General features: G+C 44.3%; 1 protein-coding gene across 17 annotated transcripts in view; it reads left to right on the plus strand.

Annotated features, from left to right (window-relative positions):
• The window catches only part of MYOCD (myocardin), a 149,913-nt gene that overhangs the window by 110,452 nt on the left and 17,896 nt on the right, over positions 1-21,565 (plus strand). For 16 of the 17 annotated variants that reach the window (XM_038536908.1, XM_038536911.1, XM_038536909.1 and 13 more), the window contains 4 exons: positions 4,445-4,620; positions 7,285-7,410; positions 12,974-13,221; positions 14,781-14,934. In XM_038536908.1, coding sequence (XP_038392836.1) covers positions 4,445-4,620; positions 7,285-7,410; positions 12,974-13,221; positions 14,781-14,934 — 704 coding nt within the window. The remainder of the gene's footprint in view (positions 1-4,444; positions 4,621-7,284; positions 7,411-12,973; positions 13,222-14,780; positions 14,935-21,565) is intronic. The other variant, XM_038536903.1, reaches the window with a different exon arrangement.

Consider the following 21,565-nt stretch of genomic DNA (forward strand, 5'->3'; position numbering starts at 1 on the left):
CTAAACAAACATATCATCCATCATCCCCAAAAGGAAGCCACTGCCTTTTGCTCCCAGTGCCTCTCTGTTTAGCTTCTCCTGCCGACAGGGGCTGAACTGAGTGTGCAGCCATGTGGGGGCCACTTGGTCACCGAGCCAAGCCACCTGCAGCCCTGAGGCGGTGGCGATGGGCAGCCCTCCTCCCCGACCCAGAGCAGGGTCTCTATGTAACTGTGTGGCCTCAATAGCACGTTCTGACCTGGCACATGGTGCCTTTTAGAGATCAGACAAATAGGAGTCCTATTTGGGGCCTTCGCCCTCACCCCGTTGGCTCCTCCAGGTGTAAAAGACCACTCCGAACCTGGCTGCGCGAACGCACATGGCTTCTTCATTGACTTAGACCGACAAACCTCTTTAAATGATTGCTCGTCCCTTGATCCAGTAGACTCCTGGCAGCTGTGTCTCTCCAGGGACTGGCTCCAAAATAGTCCCGTCCCCCGGCCGGGGGAAAGCTCTTCCTCCCCTTCCCACAGCCATTCTGCTGTTGGCCACTCCGTTAGCTTCCCTTTTGCTACCCCCCCCCCCCCCCCGGGAATGTCAGGTGCGCCCTGTCTGTCTCTCTGTCTTGTCCACAGCTGGCGGTCATTTCAGGCTCAACCCAGTCTTGCCTCCTCCCGGTATCCTGGCCCATCTCCACACTCGCCAGGCAGTCTAGTCCTTGCCCAATGTCTCCAACTGTGTCCCAGGGAAATGAGCTCTTCCTCGAGTTGTATCTGATTTTCCTTCTGCGTCTCTAACTTCTCCTGAAGGGTGCAGGCTGGCTGGGGACACCATAACCAGAGAGTACCCTATCCAGCTCTGGGGAAAGTGGGCCTGATTCTGACTCCTTTATTCCAGACACTCTACTTTGAGGCTTTTCCCCATCATCTCCTGCCCTGCTCCTAGGTCACCAAATGCCAGGTGTCAATGCAGGAAAGGCATGCTGAATAACTGGTGACAACAGCGAGGCTTCTGGAATCCTTCCAGCCCCTTTTCTGAGATGAGTCCCCCATGCAATTCATCACAACCGCCCTCCCCATAATGTCCCGCCTTCTCCGTCCTCATGATCGCAGTGTCATCACCAGTCCCCTAAACCTCAAAAACTCAAGTACAAGGTGCTGTGGAATATGGAGAGAGCCTTAAAGCACATGTGTAGAAAAAGGAGAGGTGCTTGCTCTACTATGTCCTCTTCCATTACCCAGTGGGTGTTCCCTAAAGGACATGCCGCCAGCTGGTGGCTTCCAGGGAGAGTAATGGATGTTCATTGCCCACCCGTCTGCTGGTGGCCCTGAAGTCACACTGCCGTCTTGGCTCAGTCCCTATGCGACGGGGTGTCGGAGCTTGCATGTCCTCAGACACAAAACAGCAACCAGAAAATGTGCCCCTGCTCTGACTTACTGGACCATTATGAGACCCAACAAAGGTGGATGCTTTTTCTTACTGCTGCTACTACTACATAAACTCCTGATACAAACTTTTTATCGTTTGCTGTCACTCCATTTGAAAGCAAGTGGGATGTTGCAGATGAGAAAAGGAACCATCCTCTCTCTTTTTCTCTGTCTGCCTCTTGTAACATTTCTACTCACATGTTAGACTATTCAGACACCGTTGTGATGTGATGAACTTCCTCTGATGTGTGCGCACTTGGGGTGTGATACTCAGCATGGGTGTGGGTGTGGGTGAGATGGTGGGGGGCCCGTGGGGTGCAGGTGTCTCTGCCCTGTAGAGAATCAGATCTTGTGGAAAAGCTCTATACCCAGTTAGACTGAGGGCATTCGGGAGGGGATATCATAAAGCTTTCAGGTGGACGGTCCTGTCCGGCAGACAAGACTGGGTACCCCAAGGACCTAATGCACTCACATGCAGGACTCTCTGAGGATGGAAGTGGTGTTGGCTCAGGGCATGTGTCGAGCAAATCCAACAAAATGCTGTGATTTCCTGGGTGGGGAAGGCTTGTCATTCCCCACAACCCTCCCACATCTGCCTGGCCCTTAATAACACAGAAGGTAAGCCTTCGAACAGGGACAGTGCCTTCAATTCCACCAACAGAAGCAGGACTTGAAATTTCAATGACAAATAAAGGTCTATTCGAAGAGTTCAGGGTTCCCTGTAAGAGAAAGGAAGGGTGTAACCCTGGACTCTTACAATAGAGCACCGAAGGGGGAAGAGCCACCCCAGATTGCAAAGAAATAAGTCAGCAGTTGTCAAATCCCCAGTAAAACCTCTCTCTTAGAAAACAAATGGGTTGCTGACATAAATATCCCAAAAGGCTAGAACTTATTTATTTCCGGTGATAGGTAAACAGGTGTTATTTTACATTAAAAAAACCAAACAGGTGTTTTTTATTTCAAATTCTTTCTGGTTTAAAAAAAAAAAAAGGACACCTCTGCAAATAGAAGTTGAAAAATAAAAGTTTCCAGTAATACAATGGAGTACTGTGTAGCTATTGCCAAAAAAAAAAAAAAATGTTTTTAATTGAATACTATCTCTGCGTGCTCCCAAGGAAAGGACTCTAAGTAACATTGTAGGGTGAATAAAGCAAGTTTCAGAAGATGTATTTCACCAGTCCCATCCAAATGAAATACTTTGTGCCTGTGTGTGTGTTTTGTCATATGCACAGAACTAAATCTAGAAGAGACACCAAAAAACAAAAAAAAATTAGAAGAGACACAAAATCGTGAACAGAAAATGGGATGAATGTATAGGTTAGGCCTCTTCACATGATATGAATGTTTCTGGCAAGTAACTCTTACATTTACAGTCAGAAAAGGCATCATGAGGTTGCCTCTAAAGAAATAATTAGACCTAAGGATAGAAAATCCTAGGGATAAATTATAGATTAATATTATAAAGGTTTATAAACAGTCCTCGAAGCGCTGGAGCAGCCATGCTGGTCCCTAAGTCCTTCTAGGTTAGTGGGGTGCCCCGGGAGGAGGAGGGCGGCGGCAGCTGGAATTTCCACCTGCCCTGTCTTTGTCCGGCTCTTTCCTGATTTGACACTTGGATGTCTGAGTGAGGGTCCGTGACAGATGCCAGCAGTGGTGGTGATGACAAGCCCCAAACCATACTCGTTCCATTTCTTGCAGCTCCTTGCTGCTTTTCCAATCTCCACCGTGAAAGCTCCCCCTCTCTTATCTGCACGAAGCAGGAGTCAAAAGTTCTTGTCTGTGTGATTGCAGAATACCGGGCTGGGAAACTTCCTGATAATACCTAAATGCCTTTAGAAGAGCCGAGCCTGGGATCGGGTCAGGAGGGCCTATGTGGCCTGAGCACATTTTATACCGTGCAGCCGGATAATAAGCCAGATACAATTCAGCACTGTAAAAGAAAAACAACAACAACAACAACAACAAAATCCATAAAGGACATGGAAGGATATCGTTGTCATGCCACCTATTTGCTAGTCCCTCCCCCCCAAGCTGATGAACTGGTCCCTTCCAAAGGCCATGCAGGCTGCCGAGGAAGAATTTTTGCTTTTCCAGCTGTTGAAGGTTTCCAAAATAGACACAGAGATACGAGGAATACAAAGAAAATCCAAGTAATAATAATTAAAAAAAAAAAAAAAGATCACGCTGCAGTTTTTGGAACATATTTATGGCTTTTATAAACAGCTGTGCATTAGTTGAAAGGGGCTTTTTGTGATACTGGTGACATTAGCTAATTCTGACCTTTAGGAATTTAGACTCAGTAGCACTCTGGCTTCGCCCGATTTGCAAAGTTTCCTAAACATTTTGTGCTGTGTGCCCTGCTTTTTATTTGAGTACGATGCAAAGGGCAATTGTCATCTCGGTTCTGTGTCGCGTCATAAAACCTGAGGGAGACGGGCATTCTCCATCTGTGCTCTCCTTTGGCCTAATTCTGTATCCAGTGGCCTCTTTCTTTTCTTCATCTTCCCTGATTTGTTTCAAAAAGATGCAAGTCTCACATAGAAAATGTGCAGGAGGGATGCCTGCGTGGTTCAGTGGTTGAACATCTGCCTTCTGCTCAGGGCGTGATCCTGGGGTTCCAGGATTGAGTCCCACATCAGGCTACCTGCATGGAGCCTGCTTCTCCCTCTGCCTGTGTCTCTGCCTCTCTCTGTGTGTCTCTCATGAATAAATGAATAAATAAATAATATTAAAAAAAAAGAAAATGTGCAGGAATAGACAAACCTGAAGGTAGACTTTTACAAGCCAAGAGAGACCATTACTAGGTCCTGCATTCTTCCCTGCCAGATGTACCATTTTTATAAAGATGAGTTCCCATTTAGAGTAAATAGAAGAGGCGCCCCGTAAGTTAAAACCTGTCTTCACTTGTACCTGGCACCAGAAACAGATTGAAGGAGATAGATGTGTGCTCCTGATAGGGATAACACGGTGAAGCATTTCCAGAAAGTGCTTTGGTGTGCCCAAGCCACTGATCCAGTTCTTGGATTTTACCCCATCAGGTAACCAGGTGAGTTTCTCCAAATCTGCAGATGCATTTGCCTTTGAAGAGGACAGCAGCAGTGATGGGCTTTCTCCGGACCAGACTCGAAGCGAAGACCCCCAGGGCTCAGCGGGATCCCCTGCAGATGCTAAAGCTTCAGAGACCCCTTTGGCAGGTCCTCTGGGGGCAGTCCAGGTAAACAAATCACACCTCAGTCTGTCGTGTCTTCATGGGCTCAAAAGCACATTGCCACCTTTGCTTAGAGACCCTGGAAATATCTCTTGATGGCACTTCAACCTCGTGTCTCTTCACCCCCTATCCAGTTCAGGGATCAGTGTGTGGTGGCCAAAACCTCCAGAAAAAAACTGAAAGAGAATCCTCAGGACTATACCCTTTGACTTACTCTTTAAGCATCTACTCTTCCAAGTGGGTATCTTTTATCTGCCAAATTTATGGACAAGATAGAAAAGAGACTCTCTGAGACCAGATGACTCACCAATGATCTCCCAGATAGAATGGGCCAGAACAGGACCAATTTCAAAGCCCACAGACTTCCCACTCCCTGAGGAATCTCTACAGGGCCCTGGGGGAGTGCAGAGCAGAGGTGCTGATTGGCTACACAGCAGGGAGCCCCAAGATGTTCTATCCTTACAGATTTCTCCCTGCCAAACCCCTGCAAGGTCCATATCCAGCCCAACCCAAGAACAGCACTCACCCCTTTCTGGACAAATCCTCAAATTCCTGAAATGTAAGGAACATACATTGCAAATACTGTCAAAAGCACATTGGTAAGAAAAATAATTAGCAATAGCTGCTGCATGCATTAAGTGCTCAGTCCCTCCCAGAAACCGTGCGAGGCACTTTCCAAGCATTTTTCTTTGAGGTGCCACAGTGCCCTCCAGGCAGGCAGCATTTGTGTCCCTTCTGATGGAGGAGGAACCCAGGCTCTGTGAGGCTGAGCAGCTGCATGGTCTCCAGACGCTGCAGGTTCCCCACCCCCTGGAGCTTCCACCTCTAGAAACCACACAGAGGCTTGCTGGGGGCTTCCTTCAGCCTAGCACGAGGGTATTCATGCAGCCCCTAGGCCAAGATGCGTGTGGGCACACGCACACATTCATACACAAGGAAAGCAAGACGTGGGCCTTCCACCCACAGACTTTGCAGAGAACCTCCCTTTTAGGAAGAGTTTGGTCCTGCTGGCCTCAGGGGAATTATGTGATGGGTTGAAATTTGGTATTATGTTATATTTGAAACCATGTTTACACTGGAAATTGCCATATGGGTATCAGGGACAGCTTTGCTAATTATCATCCAGAGCCCTGTTCCGGAAACCCCGCTACTTACCTGTCGTTGTCGTGCCCTTCTTCACACCACGAGGTGAGCAAAGCTGGGACTGGCAAGGAGAAAATGTAGAATGGGAGGAAAATGAGAGCTCTTGTTAAAGCAGAGCTGAAACATCCAAACGTGTATCGTGCAAGGTTTTAGAATCAAAGCGTGTTCACTTCCCCTGTGTGCCGCAGCTGGTCTTCACAGCCGAGCTTCTCTGATAACAGCAAACGAAATTTTGGATCCTTTGTATTTGTGATTCTGATGGCAAGTTCCTTGGCTTCTGATTTAAGAATGGTTTCAGGAGAAGACAAATTCTCGTCTGCTTAACCCAGAAGAAGGGGTGGAAGGGAACGAGCGCAGGATGATGCCAGGCTGAGTGCATCATTTTGTCCCTGCACCTAGCAGCTCCAGTGAGATAAGGACACTGAATCTCAAGAGGAAAGGGCTCTACAGACCTTTACAGATGCCAAGGCTCAGGAAAGGGCTGAGATGCTCCAGGAGGAGACCTTGTCCCTTTTTGTCACAGCATCAGATTGCAGGAGAGGGACAAGATAATTACTTGTTTTTCCACTTCTTTCACATAAGAAACATGTATCTCATAAAGGTTGTTTGTGACACTCCATGCACACCCCTACATATACACACGTGTACACCTACATATATACACACACAAGTAAATGTACATAAACACACCACAGACACATACATATATACACATGTACACATAAATATACATAAACAGACACACACCACATATGCACACATATACACACACGTAAATATACATAAATACACATACCACACATACATATACATATGTACACAGACACACACCACATATGTACACATATACACATATGAATATGCATAAACACATGCATATACACACAAACATCACACATATACATTCACACATATATCTGGACATACACACATGTACATACCTATACATGTATGCACATACACACATATGTACAGACACATTCACATATGTGCAGACTCACACACATGCACACACATGCAAATGTGTACATGCACATATACACATATGCATACATACAAACATATATATCCAGAAACACACACATACATGCACTTTCCCTCTATCTGCTAACACCATTTTTATCAGGTCTTTTGATCCTATGTTCCACTAAATTCCTACACCTACTCCTCCCTCTTCCTTTTTTCATCAATCTCATTATCAAGTCCAACAAGTAGACATTGTCACAGGTGGAACCCTCATACAGAGTAACCAGCTGTCTGGGTTGGCCTACAACAGGCCATTTCTATTCCTATCTTCTGGAATAATTATTAATGATGACCCCTTTATCTCTCAAATGTAACCTCAGTTGGTTGACAACTTACATATGTGACTCCTTTCCCTGGGGAGGTAATGTGATATGAACTTGGATGTGAAGTTAAGATTGAAAAAGCAGAGCCATGTATGTGGTAGAGGAGGAGGGCTTCTACTTTGGTTCTGTCATACAGTTTTTCCTCCTGCATCCTAATCTGCTGAAATTTGGCTTTCAGGATCATTCTTCTGGCTCAGAAAATGACAGAAAAGACTCAGCCTCACAGCCCAGCAACCAGTCAGACACAGGGAAGCAGGGGCTCGGTCCTCTTGGCAACCCGATCGCTGTACACACCGCCGTAAAGGTAGGGACGGGCCAGCCTCCCAGTACCTGCCTGCGTGCTTTCTCATAGAGCCAGCTGGGAGCAGAGCTCTCTGAGTTAGGTGTGGCAACATGAGGAGAGTCACATGGATCCATGTGTAGGCTCAATCCACCGGGAGCATTGCAAGTCAGGAGGGGATTAAGGTGCCATCCGTGTGTGCGGATCAAGTCTGTTATCTGTGTAGGCACAGCAGGGATCTTCCCCATGGAGGAGAAACCCATGTGCTTGCATTTCTTTGCAATCACAACTCAGCCAGCATGTTCCTGACTTAAAAGACTTCATAAGGTCAGCCTAGAGACAGGCACAGCTGATGGTAATACCAACAAACAGGTAGAGAGGAGTTGGGTTTTATGCAGAGGAAGCAGATCGAGGCCTTGCATAATATAAAACCTCAAACATTCAAGCCTGTCTCCCTTTGGAGATAAAGGGACGGGTTGCCTTCCCAGTTGAGTACAAGCATTATAGCAGATTCTTGGTTAACTTTTCTCTGCATTATACTTAATAGTTCACAGAGGGCTCTCTCCTCTTACCAATTAACTGCCTCTTACTAATAATCATTTGGTCTTCTTCATACTATTTTATCCCAAATGACTTGTTTTGTTTTGTTTGGCGGGGGAGGAGCAGAGGGACAGGGAGAGAGAGAATCTTAACCAGGCTCCACACTCAGCATGGAGCCCAAAGAGGGGCTCAATCTCACAACCCTGAGGTCTTGACCTGAGCCAAAATCAAGGGTAGGACACTTAACAACTGAGCCACCCAGGTTCCCCTATCCCAAATAACTTTTCATCAGTTTGGGAGCAAGTTATCTCAGCTCTAGGGTCAACCACTTAATGAAAGCTGAGATATCTCTTATAAAACATCTTTCAAAAGATCGTAAGTTAATGAGGCAGCGCCAGTGGCCCAGCAGCTTAGCACCATCTTCAGCCTGGGGTGTGATCCTGGAGACCTGGGATCGAGTCCCACGTTGGACTCCCTGCATGGAGCCTGCTTCTCCCTCTGCCTGTGTCTCTGCCTCTCTCTCTCTCTCTCTGTGTGTCTGTCATGAATGAATGAATGAATGAATGAATGAATGAAACAAAAGATCATAAGTTAAGCATCAGTATTAAAGCAACAGCCCCAGAGTCCCTTCCACTGCATGCATATACACAAAAGCAGTTCTAAGTGGATGGCAGAAATTTCAGTCTCCCTGTAAATCTCCCTAAACCTCATTTAAAATTCACTCCCTAAGTAGCTTAAACCTTGCTTTACAATTTACTCAGCTCAACAGCTTTGGAATTACATGACTGTTGATGAACTTTGTTCACTGCAGGTGGAGGAAGGAGATGGCTCATATTATTTCTATTGTATACCAAGAGAAATTTTATTTTGTTAATATTTCTACCAATGTGTTTAAATTTTGCTTAAGTCAAATTAGCACTGCCTTCAGCCTCACTGCACTAAGGAAATGTGATAGTTGCTCAGAGGAAAGGAAGGTCAATTTCAATGAAGAGCAGGTTGACACACAGCTGATCCAGAAGGACTGGTTGTTTGTGGAAGAGCCAGCATCCCTGTTGATCGGTCAATGTCTATGAATTCTCAGTTGTTTGATATTCATCATCTCTATGCTAAGAGGATATGATAGGGCTTCTCAAAGAAGGGAGCAACCTAGCTTGGGGAAAACATCTTTGCACTATTGGTTTTGTAAGGTACATATGAGGCCACTGAGAGAATGCACAAGAATAAATACCCTGAAAACTATAAAATCCTACGAAGGGAAAATTGTTCTCAGTGAAGGCTCCTAGAAGATAAATTATCATATCTGAATAAAACATGATTCCTGGGGCATCTGGGAGGCTCAGTCGGTTGAGCATCTGCCTTTGACTCAGGCATGATCCTGGGGTCCTGGGATTGAGCCACGCGTCCATTGGGCTCCTTGCTCAGTGGAGAGCCTACTTCTTCTTCTCCCTTTACCATTCCCCCTCACTTGTGTTCTCTCTCTCTCTCAAAATAAAGAAAAAAAATTTAAATATGACTCCTGCACTAATGAGCCTATAGTCTAATTAAGTATCACAGCTACCACTAACCCACACAGTGCTGTGACCAGGTAAGAAAAATGTGCGACAAAGGACCTGAATAGACATTTTGCCAAAGAAATTGCCAATGAGCACATGAAAAGGCATTCCGTGTCATTAGCCCTCAGAGAAATTAAACTCAAAAATCACAACAAAATACCACTTCACACCTACTAGAATGGCTATAATGGAAAAATCACAAGTATTGGTGTGGAGATTGGAGCTCAGAGCTCTCACACATGGTACATCTGCTACAGACACCAGGTTGGTGGTTCCTCAAAATATTAAACACAGAATTACCATATGACCCAGAAATTCCTCCCCTGAGGTATATGCCACCAAAGAATTGAAAATACTTGCTGATCAATGTCTATGAATTCTCAGTTGTTTGATATTCATCATCTCTAAATTAAGAGGATACTACAGGGCTTCTCAAAGACGGAAGCAATCTAGCTCGAGGGAAACATCTCTGCCCGATTGACTTTGTAAGGTACATATGAGGTGTTCTAACAAGATCTTGGACATGAATATTCATGACAGTACTATTCACAATAGTCAAAAGTTGGAACTAACTCAGATGTCTATCAGCTGAGGGATGGGCAAGCATGTGGTATATCCACACAATGGAATATGATTCAGTTATAAAGAGGAATGAAGGCCTGACACAGAAATGAGCCTTGAAGGAAGCCAGACACAAAAGGCCACATAGTGTATGACTCCATTTGTATGAAATATCCTGAATAGGTAAGTCCATGGAGATGAAGAGCAGATGAGTATTTTCTTGGAATCACAAGATGGAGAAGGGGAAGGGACTACTTCATGGGTATGGGGTTTCCTTTTGGGTTGGTGAAAATATTCTGGAACTACATAGTGATAACGCTTGCACAACATTGTGAATTGTATACTTTAAAATAGTTACCAGGGAACCCTGGGTGGCGCAGCAGTTTAGCGCCTGCCTTTGGCCCAGGGCGCAATCCTGGAGACCCGGGATCGAATCCCACATCGGGCTCCCGGTGCATGGAGCCTGCTTTTCCCTCTGCCTGTGTCTCTGCCTCTCCCTCTCTCTCTCTCTCTCTCTCTCTCTCTATCATAAATAAATAAAAAATTAAAAAAATTAAAAAAAAATTAAAATAAAATAAAATAGTTACCAGGGTGATTTTTCTGTTATTTGTGTTTTACCACAATAAGAAAGAGGGTCCCCTTTCTGAAGGGGATGGGCACCACCTTCATCAAGGCCAGTAGCGTAGGAAGCAGAACAGGGGCTGGACTTCAGTCTCCCCGACCCCCTGAGCGGGGTATGCAGTGGTGTGACCATTGTCAGACAGCCTCAAAATGCCATATGAGACCTGCAGATGAGAGGCCTCTTGCTGTGAGTGGAGAAAGGCTTCCCAGGGGATCTGGAGTGTGAGCTGGACTCAGAGGATGAGCCCAAGTTGGGTAACAGGTGCAGAAGGAGTTGCAGACAGCAGGAAATTACAAAGAAAAGAGGTTGGAGGGGTAAGCTGTTGGGTGGGGGTGGGGGTGGGGGAGTCATGCAGGTGGGTGAACTGTCTTGTTTGGCAGAGGGGGTTTGGATTTTGTCTTGCAGGGCAGGACAGGCAAACTGATTGTAGGCTGCTGGGGTGGTGCATTGCAGGGCAGGCCCACGGTGTGAGCAGGTTTGAATAGAATGTCTTCTTGCAAAACAATCATGGACCCACAGACCGCGCCGTGCCCTCTTGCATTATACTAACCTGCTTTACACATTCACGCCTGGGTCTTAAACCACTGGATGTTGTATCCACCTCTGCTTTAGAGAGCCGAATGTGTTCCCCTCCCATGGGCCATGCAGTTCTAGGCAGAAATAGAAACAAAAGCAAAAAAACAAACTTACAACCTTGTATCCCCTGGTTTCAAAATGAGTCTGAAACTTTACAGTCCTGTGGAATCAGAATTCCACAGGTTCAATAGCCTTTGCCTTCCACTCTCCAGAGAAAACAGTCCAATTTGAGTAACTTCTGGAATGCTCAGAGTCCCTGCACCAAGGCAACATGAAGGCAAAGTTCCCCAACCCCGACTGACCTGCTAAATCCGGGCCTGCAGCTCCCCCAGATGAGGAGGCAAGTCCTAGGATGAGGCAGGAACAGAAGCTGAGGTGGAGCAAAGCAGGGCCAGGCTGATGGCAGGAGCCCTGCAGAAATGCTCTTATGAGTGCAGAAGACTGATTAATTAACTCAAACACTAATCGATGAAGGAACAAGGAGAAATCCAGCCACCAAGCACACAGGGAATTCTTGTGTTCATCATTTATTACTTTCTGAGAAGAAGCCTCCTTGAGAAAACACAAAAGAGGCTCCAGTGGTGGGATGTGCAGAGGCAGAGAAATGCAAGTTGTATGCTTGGATGGGTCACTTTCAGATGTGTTTTGTGGTTAAAATGGGGAAGCTGCCCAGTGGGACCCTGCCAGCCAGCTATTCAGGGGCCCCCTCTTCTGGACACTGCTGGTACCACACGTCCCCCCTTGCAGGGTTGCCGCAAATCCTCAACACACTTGTCATGACATCCATGTTCTTCATTTCAGGCTTCTCTAATTAAAGTCAGGGCTTGAAAATTAATTTTTTTCAACTGATGACAGTACGTACTACTGTTTCCTAAAATATGGAGGCCTTTTGATTTCAGGAGCAGGTCATAGGTATAACCACAGTGTCCTGTGAGATCTGTCTGGTATCTTTCAGCATCGTTGTATTGGTCACTGAGATAAAAAGGAGGAATATTTTCCTCAATTTTCAGATGAGATGTAGCAAAGTATTTGTACCGTGTTCAGAAATTTGTCTTAACTTCCTGGCCTATAGCTTTGACTTTTTTCAATGTGTCCAAGTCACGCTCTGCAATGGGAAGCTTCTAGAAGGACCTCAGTGGGTGGCTGACCCTTCTCATAGTGAGTCAAATATCATTATCTCAGAGGGTGTCAGTTCCTGGGGTTATACCAGTATTGGTGGTATTGGTGGGAGGGGGGGCTATCTTACTTTTCCACTCAAAGCAGCAAAAAGCCACATTAAAGACAAGCTTAATTTTATCCAAGATGATGTCATTAATAAGTCATTGTTCTAAGTGCATCACCAAAGGTGATTTCATGTATCCATAGAAAGGAACTTTCTTATGACTCCATATCAAGACCAGATCATGTCCTTTATCAGGCCATCTGTTGGTTTTAGCTTAGGAAAGAATTCTAGGCGAAATGCAGGCTTACATCTTACTCTGCACTGGGAAGGAAATGCTCCTGGAGCCACTTCTAAGATTCATGAACCCCCTTTCTAGGGTGAGGCACTTGCAATAGATCTGTTCAACAGATACCTCAGTGCCCCAGGACCTCTTTGTGCATTGTGCCTTTGCTGAATTGTATTTCTGGGATTCAAGAAAGCTCATTAAACAGAACCTCCTCGTGATGTAGCCATGACATCCATCCATGCCTACCCACCCCTAAAGCACCTGCTGTTTCTTCATCCCCTTTGCAGTCCAAATCTTTGAGCGACAGTAAGAACCGCCACAAAAAGCCCAAGGACCCCAAGCCCAAGGTGAAGAAGCTCAAATATCACCAGTACATCCCCCCGGACCAGAAGGCAGAGAAGTCCCCTCCGCCCATGGACTCGGCCTATGCCCGGCTGCTCCAGCAGCAGCAGCTCTTCCTGCAGCTCCAGATCCTCAGCCAGCAGCAACAGCAGCACCGGCTCAGCTACCCCGGGATTCACCAAGCTCAGCTCAAGTAAGTCGGGAGAGCCCAGGGCAGCGGTAGTGGTGAGCAGAGACCAGTTGGGGAGGCCTCCTCTGTGTCTGAGGCTCAGGGGGCCAGCGCCTGGGTGCCCAGTGAGTCCCCGATTGCACCACATCCTCATCTGATAGGTTTCAAATGGGACTGGATTTAGAAACCATGCCCACCTTTCCAGGAACAGAAAGCCCAGGGTTGGGGGGTAGCAAATAAATCGATGTCCTCGTAAGAGGTATCTTTGGGAAAAGAGAAAGGATTAGCACTCTCAGATTGAATTGTAGAAGCAGAAAAGAAAACCCATCTAAGAATGATTCCATTTCTTGGATCTGCTCAGCCCCTATGCTTTAGGAAGCAACAAAGCTGGGTGACTGGGTACCAGCCCCGAAAATTGACTCCGGGACCCAGGCATGTGACCTCACTGTGGGTCACCTTTTAACTAGGTATCCGCTTCAACTCTAATGTTGGGATGTGGGTTCTGCTACCTGTCCCCGTTCAGCCTCAGGTCGGGTTGGCAATGATGCTGAGTGCAGAGCGTAGACGGGCTTAACCAGGCGAGCTCGTGTGCCCACAGGACAGCGCATCTGCTCAGCCATAGCTGGCCATGCCCTCTCCCCTATGCCAAAGGCTCTATGGCTCCCCTCTGTCCTCCCAGGTCTCAGCTGGAGTGTCACTTGTCACTTACCACTGAGCACGCACCGTTGTTTTCTTCACCCTGCCTCTTCTGCTGATTTATTTCTTGCCTGATCCCTGCAGGCCATTAGCTTGTGACCTGATCTAAACACAAGCTACCCATGAAGGGTTCTGGCCACCCAAATCTAATGTGTGGGGGGTAGGGGCCTTTCCCCACAGCACCAAGCAATTCTCTGGTGCTGGGTGCCCTACATAGAAGTTGTAACCTGGGCTTTCGGTTGAGCCCAGCTATAGAGTAGAGGTTCCCACGATTTCCACCTTGGGTTTGATTAATTTGCTAGAGTGGCTCGCAGAAATCAGAGAAACACTTTGCTTACTAGATCACTGGTTTATTATAAAAGGATATAACTCAGAAACAGCCAGATGGAAGAGATGCACGGGGCAAGGTAAGGGGGGAAAGTGAGGAGCTTCCACGCCCCTTCCAAGCAGGTCACTCCCCTCGTTCTCCACGTGTTCACCCACCTGGAAGCTCACTGAACGCCATTCTTTTAGGTGCTGTGGAGGCTGCATTACAGGCAAGAGTGATTAAATCATTGGCCATTGAGGAATGACTCAGCCTCCAGCCCGGTTCCCCAGAGGTCAGAGGGTGGGGCTGACAATCCCAATCTCAAACCACAGGGTTGGTTCTCAGGCAATCAGCCCCCATCCTTAGGTGACCTAGGGGCTTTCACAAAGTCGCCTCACTGACATAACAGGTGACACCTCGGTGGCTCTCATCACTGAAGGAGATTCTAAGGATTTTAGGAGTTCTGTGCCAACAAGAGGGACAAGGACCCAATATGTAGTTCCTCGTAGATCACAGTACTACACCCCCATATATATATATGGCCCATATTTTAAGTGCCTCCTTTTTGTTTGTTTTTCAGAGAGCCGAATGAACAGATGGTCAGAAATCCAAACTCTGCTTCAACACCACTGAGCAATACCCCTTTGTCTCCTGTCAAAAACAACTTTTCTGGACAAACTGGTGTCTCTTCTCTCAAACCAGGCCCACTGCCATCAAACCTAGATGACCTGAAGGTATAGGATTTGGTGTGATTCTCTTCCCTTTCCTTCCTTCCTCCCTTCCTTCCTTCCTTCCTTCCTTCCTTCCTTCCTTCCTTCCTTCCTTCCTTCCCATCTTTCAACAAATACATCAGTAGTTTTTTTTAAGGTTTTACTTTTAAGTAATCTCTACACCCAACATGGGGCTCGAACTCACAATTGCATGATCAAAAGTTGCATGCTCCACTGACTAAACCAGCCAGGTGCCCCAACAAATACGTAAGTAGATTTTTAACATTTTTAGCCCCCGCCCCTTCCCATACAGCAGAAGACCCTGGGCTTCTAGCTCAGCTCTTTCACTGGTTGTGCCACCTTGGGTTAGTTTCTTAATTTTTCTGCATCTTAGATTGCTTATTTGCATACGTGATATTTTGTGAGAACCCAGTGGAATGGCATATACATGGTAGAGCTTAGCATAGAGGGTGCTATAAGATTGATGTGGACTTCCAGAATGCTCTAAACCAGCAGTCAGTTCCGTGATGAACTTTTTACCAATCTCTGGTGAAAAACAAGAACCACGTAAAGGGCTTTTCATAAATCTAAGTGTGTTCAGCATACCTGACTGCACTTCATTTAAAGTATTTATTTCCTCCCGATGTTTTGAATCTAAAGAAAGATCCTGTAGAAACAATGATAGTCGTGGGTGGAAGTTGAATGTTTCTGGTAGAGTTAAGTTTTTTCTTCGTATTAAGTAGGGCTATCATTAAATAAGGATGTTAGTCTTGTGTAACAAGATGAAATGTTGGTAACCCTGTGACCGCTGCATAATTTGAAACAACATACTGTCCTGTGAAATCCCCAAGTCTGAGAACTTCGGCCTTGACATGTGACAACAATGTGTCGAGTGCTACCTGCGTCTGGGAGCAGTTAGGATGAATCACGGACTTCAGGGACTTCCGTTCATTGAAATGACCCTGGGCTTTGAGCTGAGCCTCACACATTCCAGAGCGGGGCTCATGATTGGCATGTTCATCCATCCGCTATTTACAAAAGAACTGAAGGAGGCAGTGGCGGTGCCTTTGACTTCTCTAATGTGTGAGCACACCTGCTCCCCTGAATGCCTCCCCATTGTCTTTGACTCCAACTGTTTATCTGGTTTCCACCCACCTATTACTCTCCTCCCCAAAGGACCTTATCATTTGTCCCTGAAAAGCCAAATTCCTACAGATCCCCATGGTCTTCACCGTGCCAGGCTTTCTCAAGCCTTTATTGGTCACTCTCTATTCCCATTCCCCGTCTTTGGTCATTGTCTGCCTTGGGGGAATGGTGAGATTGGGATTATTTCAAATGAAAGAAGATTAATTCTATGGCTGCCAATGGCCAACTGCAGTCAATAAAATGTATCTTGGGTTATGATATCAAAAGCTCCTCTGTTCCTTCCACTTGGAATAAAAATGCTTAGGTTTTCATTGAGCTCGTTCCAATTTAGCATCCACAGACCTGAAGAGGATCTCATAGGCCTGTGATAATGCCCTCCAGAGCAAGTCACCCACCTTCACTCCCCAGGTCATAAATCCATGGAGGTATTAAATTAGGTCCTCTCATCTAGAAAACAATATGCTAAATGAAGTAAGCCAGACACAACAGGACAACTATCATATGAGTCTACTTCTATAAGATACCTAGAGAAATTCAAAGAGACAAAAAGTAGAATGGTGACTGCCAGGGTTGGGGAGAGGAGGAAAGAGGAGTGGGTGTGTAATGGGTACACAGTTTCTGCTTGTAATATGGGAAATGTTCTGGGGATAGATAATAGTGATGTTTGCACAACAGTGTGAGTGTAGTAATTCCACTGAACTGCATACTTAGAAGTGCTAATAGTGTATTTGATGCCCGTACATCTTTAACCACAATAAAAAAGATTTTTTAGATGCTCCTGGGTGGCTCAGTTGATTAAGCATCTGACTCTTGATTTTAGCTCAGGTCTTGATCTCAGGATTGTGAGAAATCTTTTTCAAAAAGTTTTTGTTTTTTTTAAGATTTTGAAAAAATCAGCCTACCTTAGGATGGGAGCCCAGTTCATGTCCATCTGAAGCTTCCTTGACCCCAGACAACATAGTCCCACCCATAGTCATGGGTGATGTGCCATCTGGCAGAGCCACCAAAGATGATTTCCTTGATGGCACATGCTCAGAACAATTGGCTGGCTAGAGTTAGAATTAGCATAGGTTCTGGGAAATGATGATAGCAGCAACTGACATTTTTTTAGTGTAAACTATCAGTTGACCATGCTGTATAGATTTGCTTCCATTTTCACCCTGCAGAATAGGTTTTAAATATGAACATAAAAATCAGGACCTCGAAGAGGCTAAATGAATAAGGTCTAACTCATTATCAAATGAGTAAGGCATAAACCATATCAAATATTTTTGATACTTACTTTTATCATGAATGCTATAAAATGATTTTCTATATAGAACAAAGATACTGTTTTTTTAAAGATTTTTTAATTGTTTTTAAAGGTTTTATTGTTTTTAAAGATTTATTTATTTGAGAGAGAGAGAGAGCAAGCATGTGTGGAGGGAGGAGCAGAGGGAGACGGAAATTCCCGGCTGAGCACAGAGCCCGATGCGGGGCTTGATCCCAGGACCCTGAGATCACAACCTGAGCCAAAGTCAGACACTTCACCAACTGAGCCGCCCAGGTACCCCTAGGAGAAAAATATTGTTAATAAATCTAACATCAACCCTAATGGCACAGGTAAGAGAAGTGAGGGAAATATGTTAGTTCTATGAGGACACAGGTTAACATGTAAAAGAGATTCTTTTATCTCTACATTTTCTCCTCAGACCTGTAGAAGCCATCTCACCTTGATCTGATCATTTGACAACTTTGTCTTGTTTCCAGAACCCACAAGTCAATCCAGGATGCTAACATCTGAAAATAGACTTAGATCTCATCCTGTAGAAGCCTAAGAACCTTTAAATTATGAATAAGTTTGGTAAATTCATAGGATTTAGTTTTAGTTTCTCTGGTAACACTGATTTGTGTATTTTAAGAAATTAAAGTAGGAAGTCTGGAGTTATATTTGGGAGACATATGACATTTATCATATCAACTTAACATCCCTACATGTGTTGCATGTTGTAAAGTTTTAGTGATCAGTTGTGAGTTTACCATTTATACTGTAGGCACAAGTTTCACTGAGGTCATATGGTAACTGTATAAATGTCTTGCTTACCCCTACCCCCACCCCCGCCCCGCCAGAAAGAGGTTATGCAAATTAACCAGGTTATAGATGACAAAGCTGGGGTTTAAACTTAAGTGAGTGATTTTGTTTTGTTTTGTTTTAATTTAATTTAATTTAATTATTTTATTTAATTTTAAATTCCAGTAGAGTTAACTAATACAGGGTTGTATTAGTTTCAGGTACACAATATAGCGATTTGACAATTCTGTACAACACCCAAAGCTCATCACAACAAGTGTGTTCCTTGATCCTCATCACGTATTTCACCCATCCTGCCACCAACTTCCCCTCTGGTGACCATTAGTTCTCTATAATTAAGAGCGTGTTCTTGATTTCTTTCTCTCTCTCTCTTTTTTCCTTTGCTCTGTTTCTTAAATTTCACATATGAGCGAAATCACATGGTATTTTGTCTTTCTCTGACTGACCTATTTCACTTAGCATTATACTCTCTCACTCCATCCATGTTATAGCAAATGGCAAGATTTTTTATTTTTTATGACTGAGTAATATTCCACGGTATACATATACCACATCTTCTGTATCCATTCATCTATCAATGGACACTGGGCTTCTTCCATAATTTGGCTATTTTAAATAATGTTGCTCTAAATATAGAGATCCAAGTATGCCTTTAAATTCCTGTTTTTGTTTTTGTTTTTTTTTTTAGTAAATATCCGGTCGTATGATTACTGGATTGGAGACAAGTTCCATTTTTAATTGAGTGATCTCAAAGGTTTTCTTTTGTCACTCAAGATGAGGATGGAAAAGGGGATGGACAGATGGAGAAACCTTAATTGGACTTGGCCACTGGGTGAATGAGGAGAGGTATCACTCAGGATTGGGATACCAGGGGCAGGAAACAGGAGGATAGAATGGGGAAGTGATCTGAAGGGGTATTGGCAAGTGCATTCAGTTTGGGGAAATTGAGTCATAAGTACCATCAGGACAACCAAGAGGGAAAGTCTATCCAGTTTCCAAGCAGTTAGAAACATACCAACCTAGGTCAGCTCAACTGTGTTGTCAGGCTAGGCACAGAAATTTTGGAATCGTCTGGAAAGTAGGGTGGTTCGTTGAAGCCACAAGACTGAAAGAGATGGAAGGAGAGCAATTGGAAAGAGTGGAAAGGGTGGAAGGAGAGAAGGGGAATAAAGGAAGCAGGTGATATAACCACCTCCTTCCTTGGAAAAGGAAGAAATAGGAGGAATTAATGAAGGTGACCCTTACAACAGGCAATCGGAAAGATAAGGTATCAAAGGTGGTTGTTCTCCCCAGATGCTTATGTTTTACTTAAAAAGAGTAAAAGGGGAAAAGCACTGAGAAAAAGAGTTTGATTTCTCATTAAAAGTTATACGTGGGGGGCACCTGGGTGGAGCAGTTAAGCGTCTGACTCTTTTTTTTTTTTTTAAGATTTTATTTATTTATTCATGAAAGACACACAAAGAGAGGCAGAGACACAGGCAGAGGGAGTAGCAGGCTCCCTGTGGGGAGCCCAATGTGGAACTCGATCCCGGGACCCCAGGGTCATGCCCTGAGGTGAAGGCAGGCGCTCAACCACTGAGCCACCCAGGTGTCCCTAGCATCCAACTCTTGGTTTTGGCTCAGGGTCATGATCTTGGGATCATGAGATGGAGCCTCCGCACTCAGCAGGGAGCCTGCTTAAGATTCTCCCTCTCCCTCTGCCCCGACCCCAACTCTTGCTCACTCTCTCTCAAATAAATAAATAAATAAATCTTTTTTTTTTTTTTATGTATACGTGGTAACATCATAGTATATGTACTTTTTTACTAATGTAGTATGTGGTTGGTTGTTTTTTTTTTTTTTTTTTTTTTTTTTTTTTTTTTTTTTTTTTTCATGTATCTAAGAAACTGGAGAGCCAGAGAGCATGATAGCATGAGGGAGAAACAAGAAAATAATGGGAAATGTAAAAACTGGGAAAAATATGATGGATATTAAGAAATAATTGTTCATGTGGGTTTTTAGTTATGATAATGGCCTTTGATCCATGCTTTTTTAATGCACTTATTTTTTAAGGAAAGATATCAAAATATTTACAGATCAAATTGTGTGATGTACTTCAAAATAATTCAGGAAATGGAGTGGAAGTGGTTTGAGGTCTAAATGAATCAAGGCTGGGCATGGATGGATTGTTGTTGAAGCTGGTTGATGGGTACGTGGGTTTGTTATACTTTTTTATCGACTTTTATATATGTTCGACATTTTCCATAATATGCAGTTGAAAGAGTGATTGGCAATTAAAAAACATCAGTGAGTGTACACAAACCTTTGTCCCAAGCAAGCCCACACAGCATAATACTCTGAAATGTAAGGTAAACTAAATTCAACAATTATTCAGGTTATTTTGGAATATGAGCTTCATTATTTAATGATGTAGTTTAAAATATTCAGTGTCAGAACATATTCTAAAAATAAACATAGAACTCATTAATTTTAAGTAATTCAAAGTTAAAACAATAATGAGTTGCCATTCTTCACTTTTTCAACCCAGCAAATCTGAGAGAAAATGACAAAACAATACCAGAAAGACGAAGGGGGTGATGGTATGCTTACGCTTGCGGCAGAGTGAGTTGTTATAATCCTTTTAAAATAACTTCTAAGTGATTATAAAGTAATTATTTACTATTGAAACATGATAGTATAGGGAGAAACAAAGAGTATTTTAAAAGATAATTGACCCACAGATAGCATTGCAGAATATATTTCCTTGTAAACTTAATTTTTTAATTTTTTTAAAGATTTTATATATTTATTCATGAGAGACACAGAGAGAGAGGCAGAGACACAGGCAGAGGGAGAAGCAGGGTCTGTGCAGGGAGCCCGACGAGGGACTCGGTCCCAGGACCGGGGATCACGCCCTGAGCCCAAAGGCAGACGCTCAACCGCTGAGCCACCCAGATGTCCCCCCAAAATACTAAAATTCTTGCCAAAGAGTTACATATTGTAAAAATTTCTGTCCTGAATGTTTGTGCCAATCTACCGCCAGAAACAGTGCTGAGGCAACATTTTTCAAGCATGAATGTACACACTAAACCACCTGGGGCTCCGGGTAAAATATAGGTTCTGATTCAGTAGATGTGGGGAGGAGGCCTGAGTGTCAGCATTTCTAACACGTCTTCAGATGCCGTCAGAGCTGGTGGTCTAAGGACCACACTGGAATAACAAGGTATTAAGAAACTTTTTTAAAAAACAAATTTTTATTTGCTCATTTTTGCTGCTGTTTCAATAATGCAAAGTGTAATTAATTCCTTTGTCAATCTGATGAGTGCAGAAATATGTCTATACTTGTTTATTTGGATTACTACTGCTGGTACATGTACATTATTGGCCGTTTTAAAAAAAATGTATCTTTCATCTGTGACCACGCCCATTTCCCATTTGTGTTGATTTATTTCAGGGGTC

The sequence above is a fragment of the Canis lupus genome, chromosome 5, assembly GCF_011100685.1.
Source record: "Canis lupus familiaris isolate Mischka breed German Shepherd chromosome 5, alternate assembly UU_Cfam_GSD_1.0, whole genome shotgun sequence".
In the NCBI taxonomy this organism is placed as follows: Eukaryota; Metazoa; Chordata; class Mammalia; order Carnivora; family Canidae; genus Canis; species Canis lupus.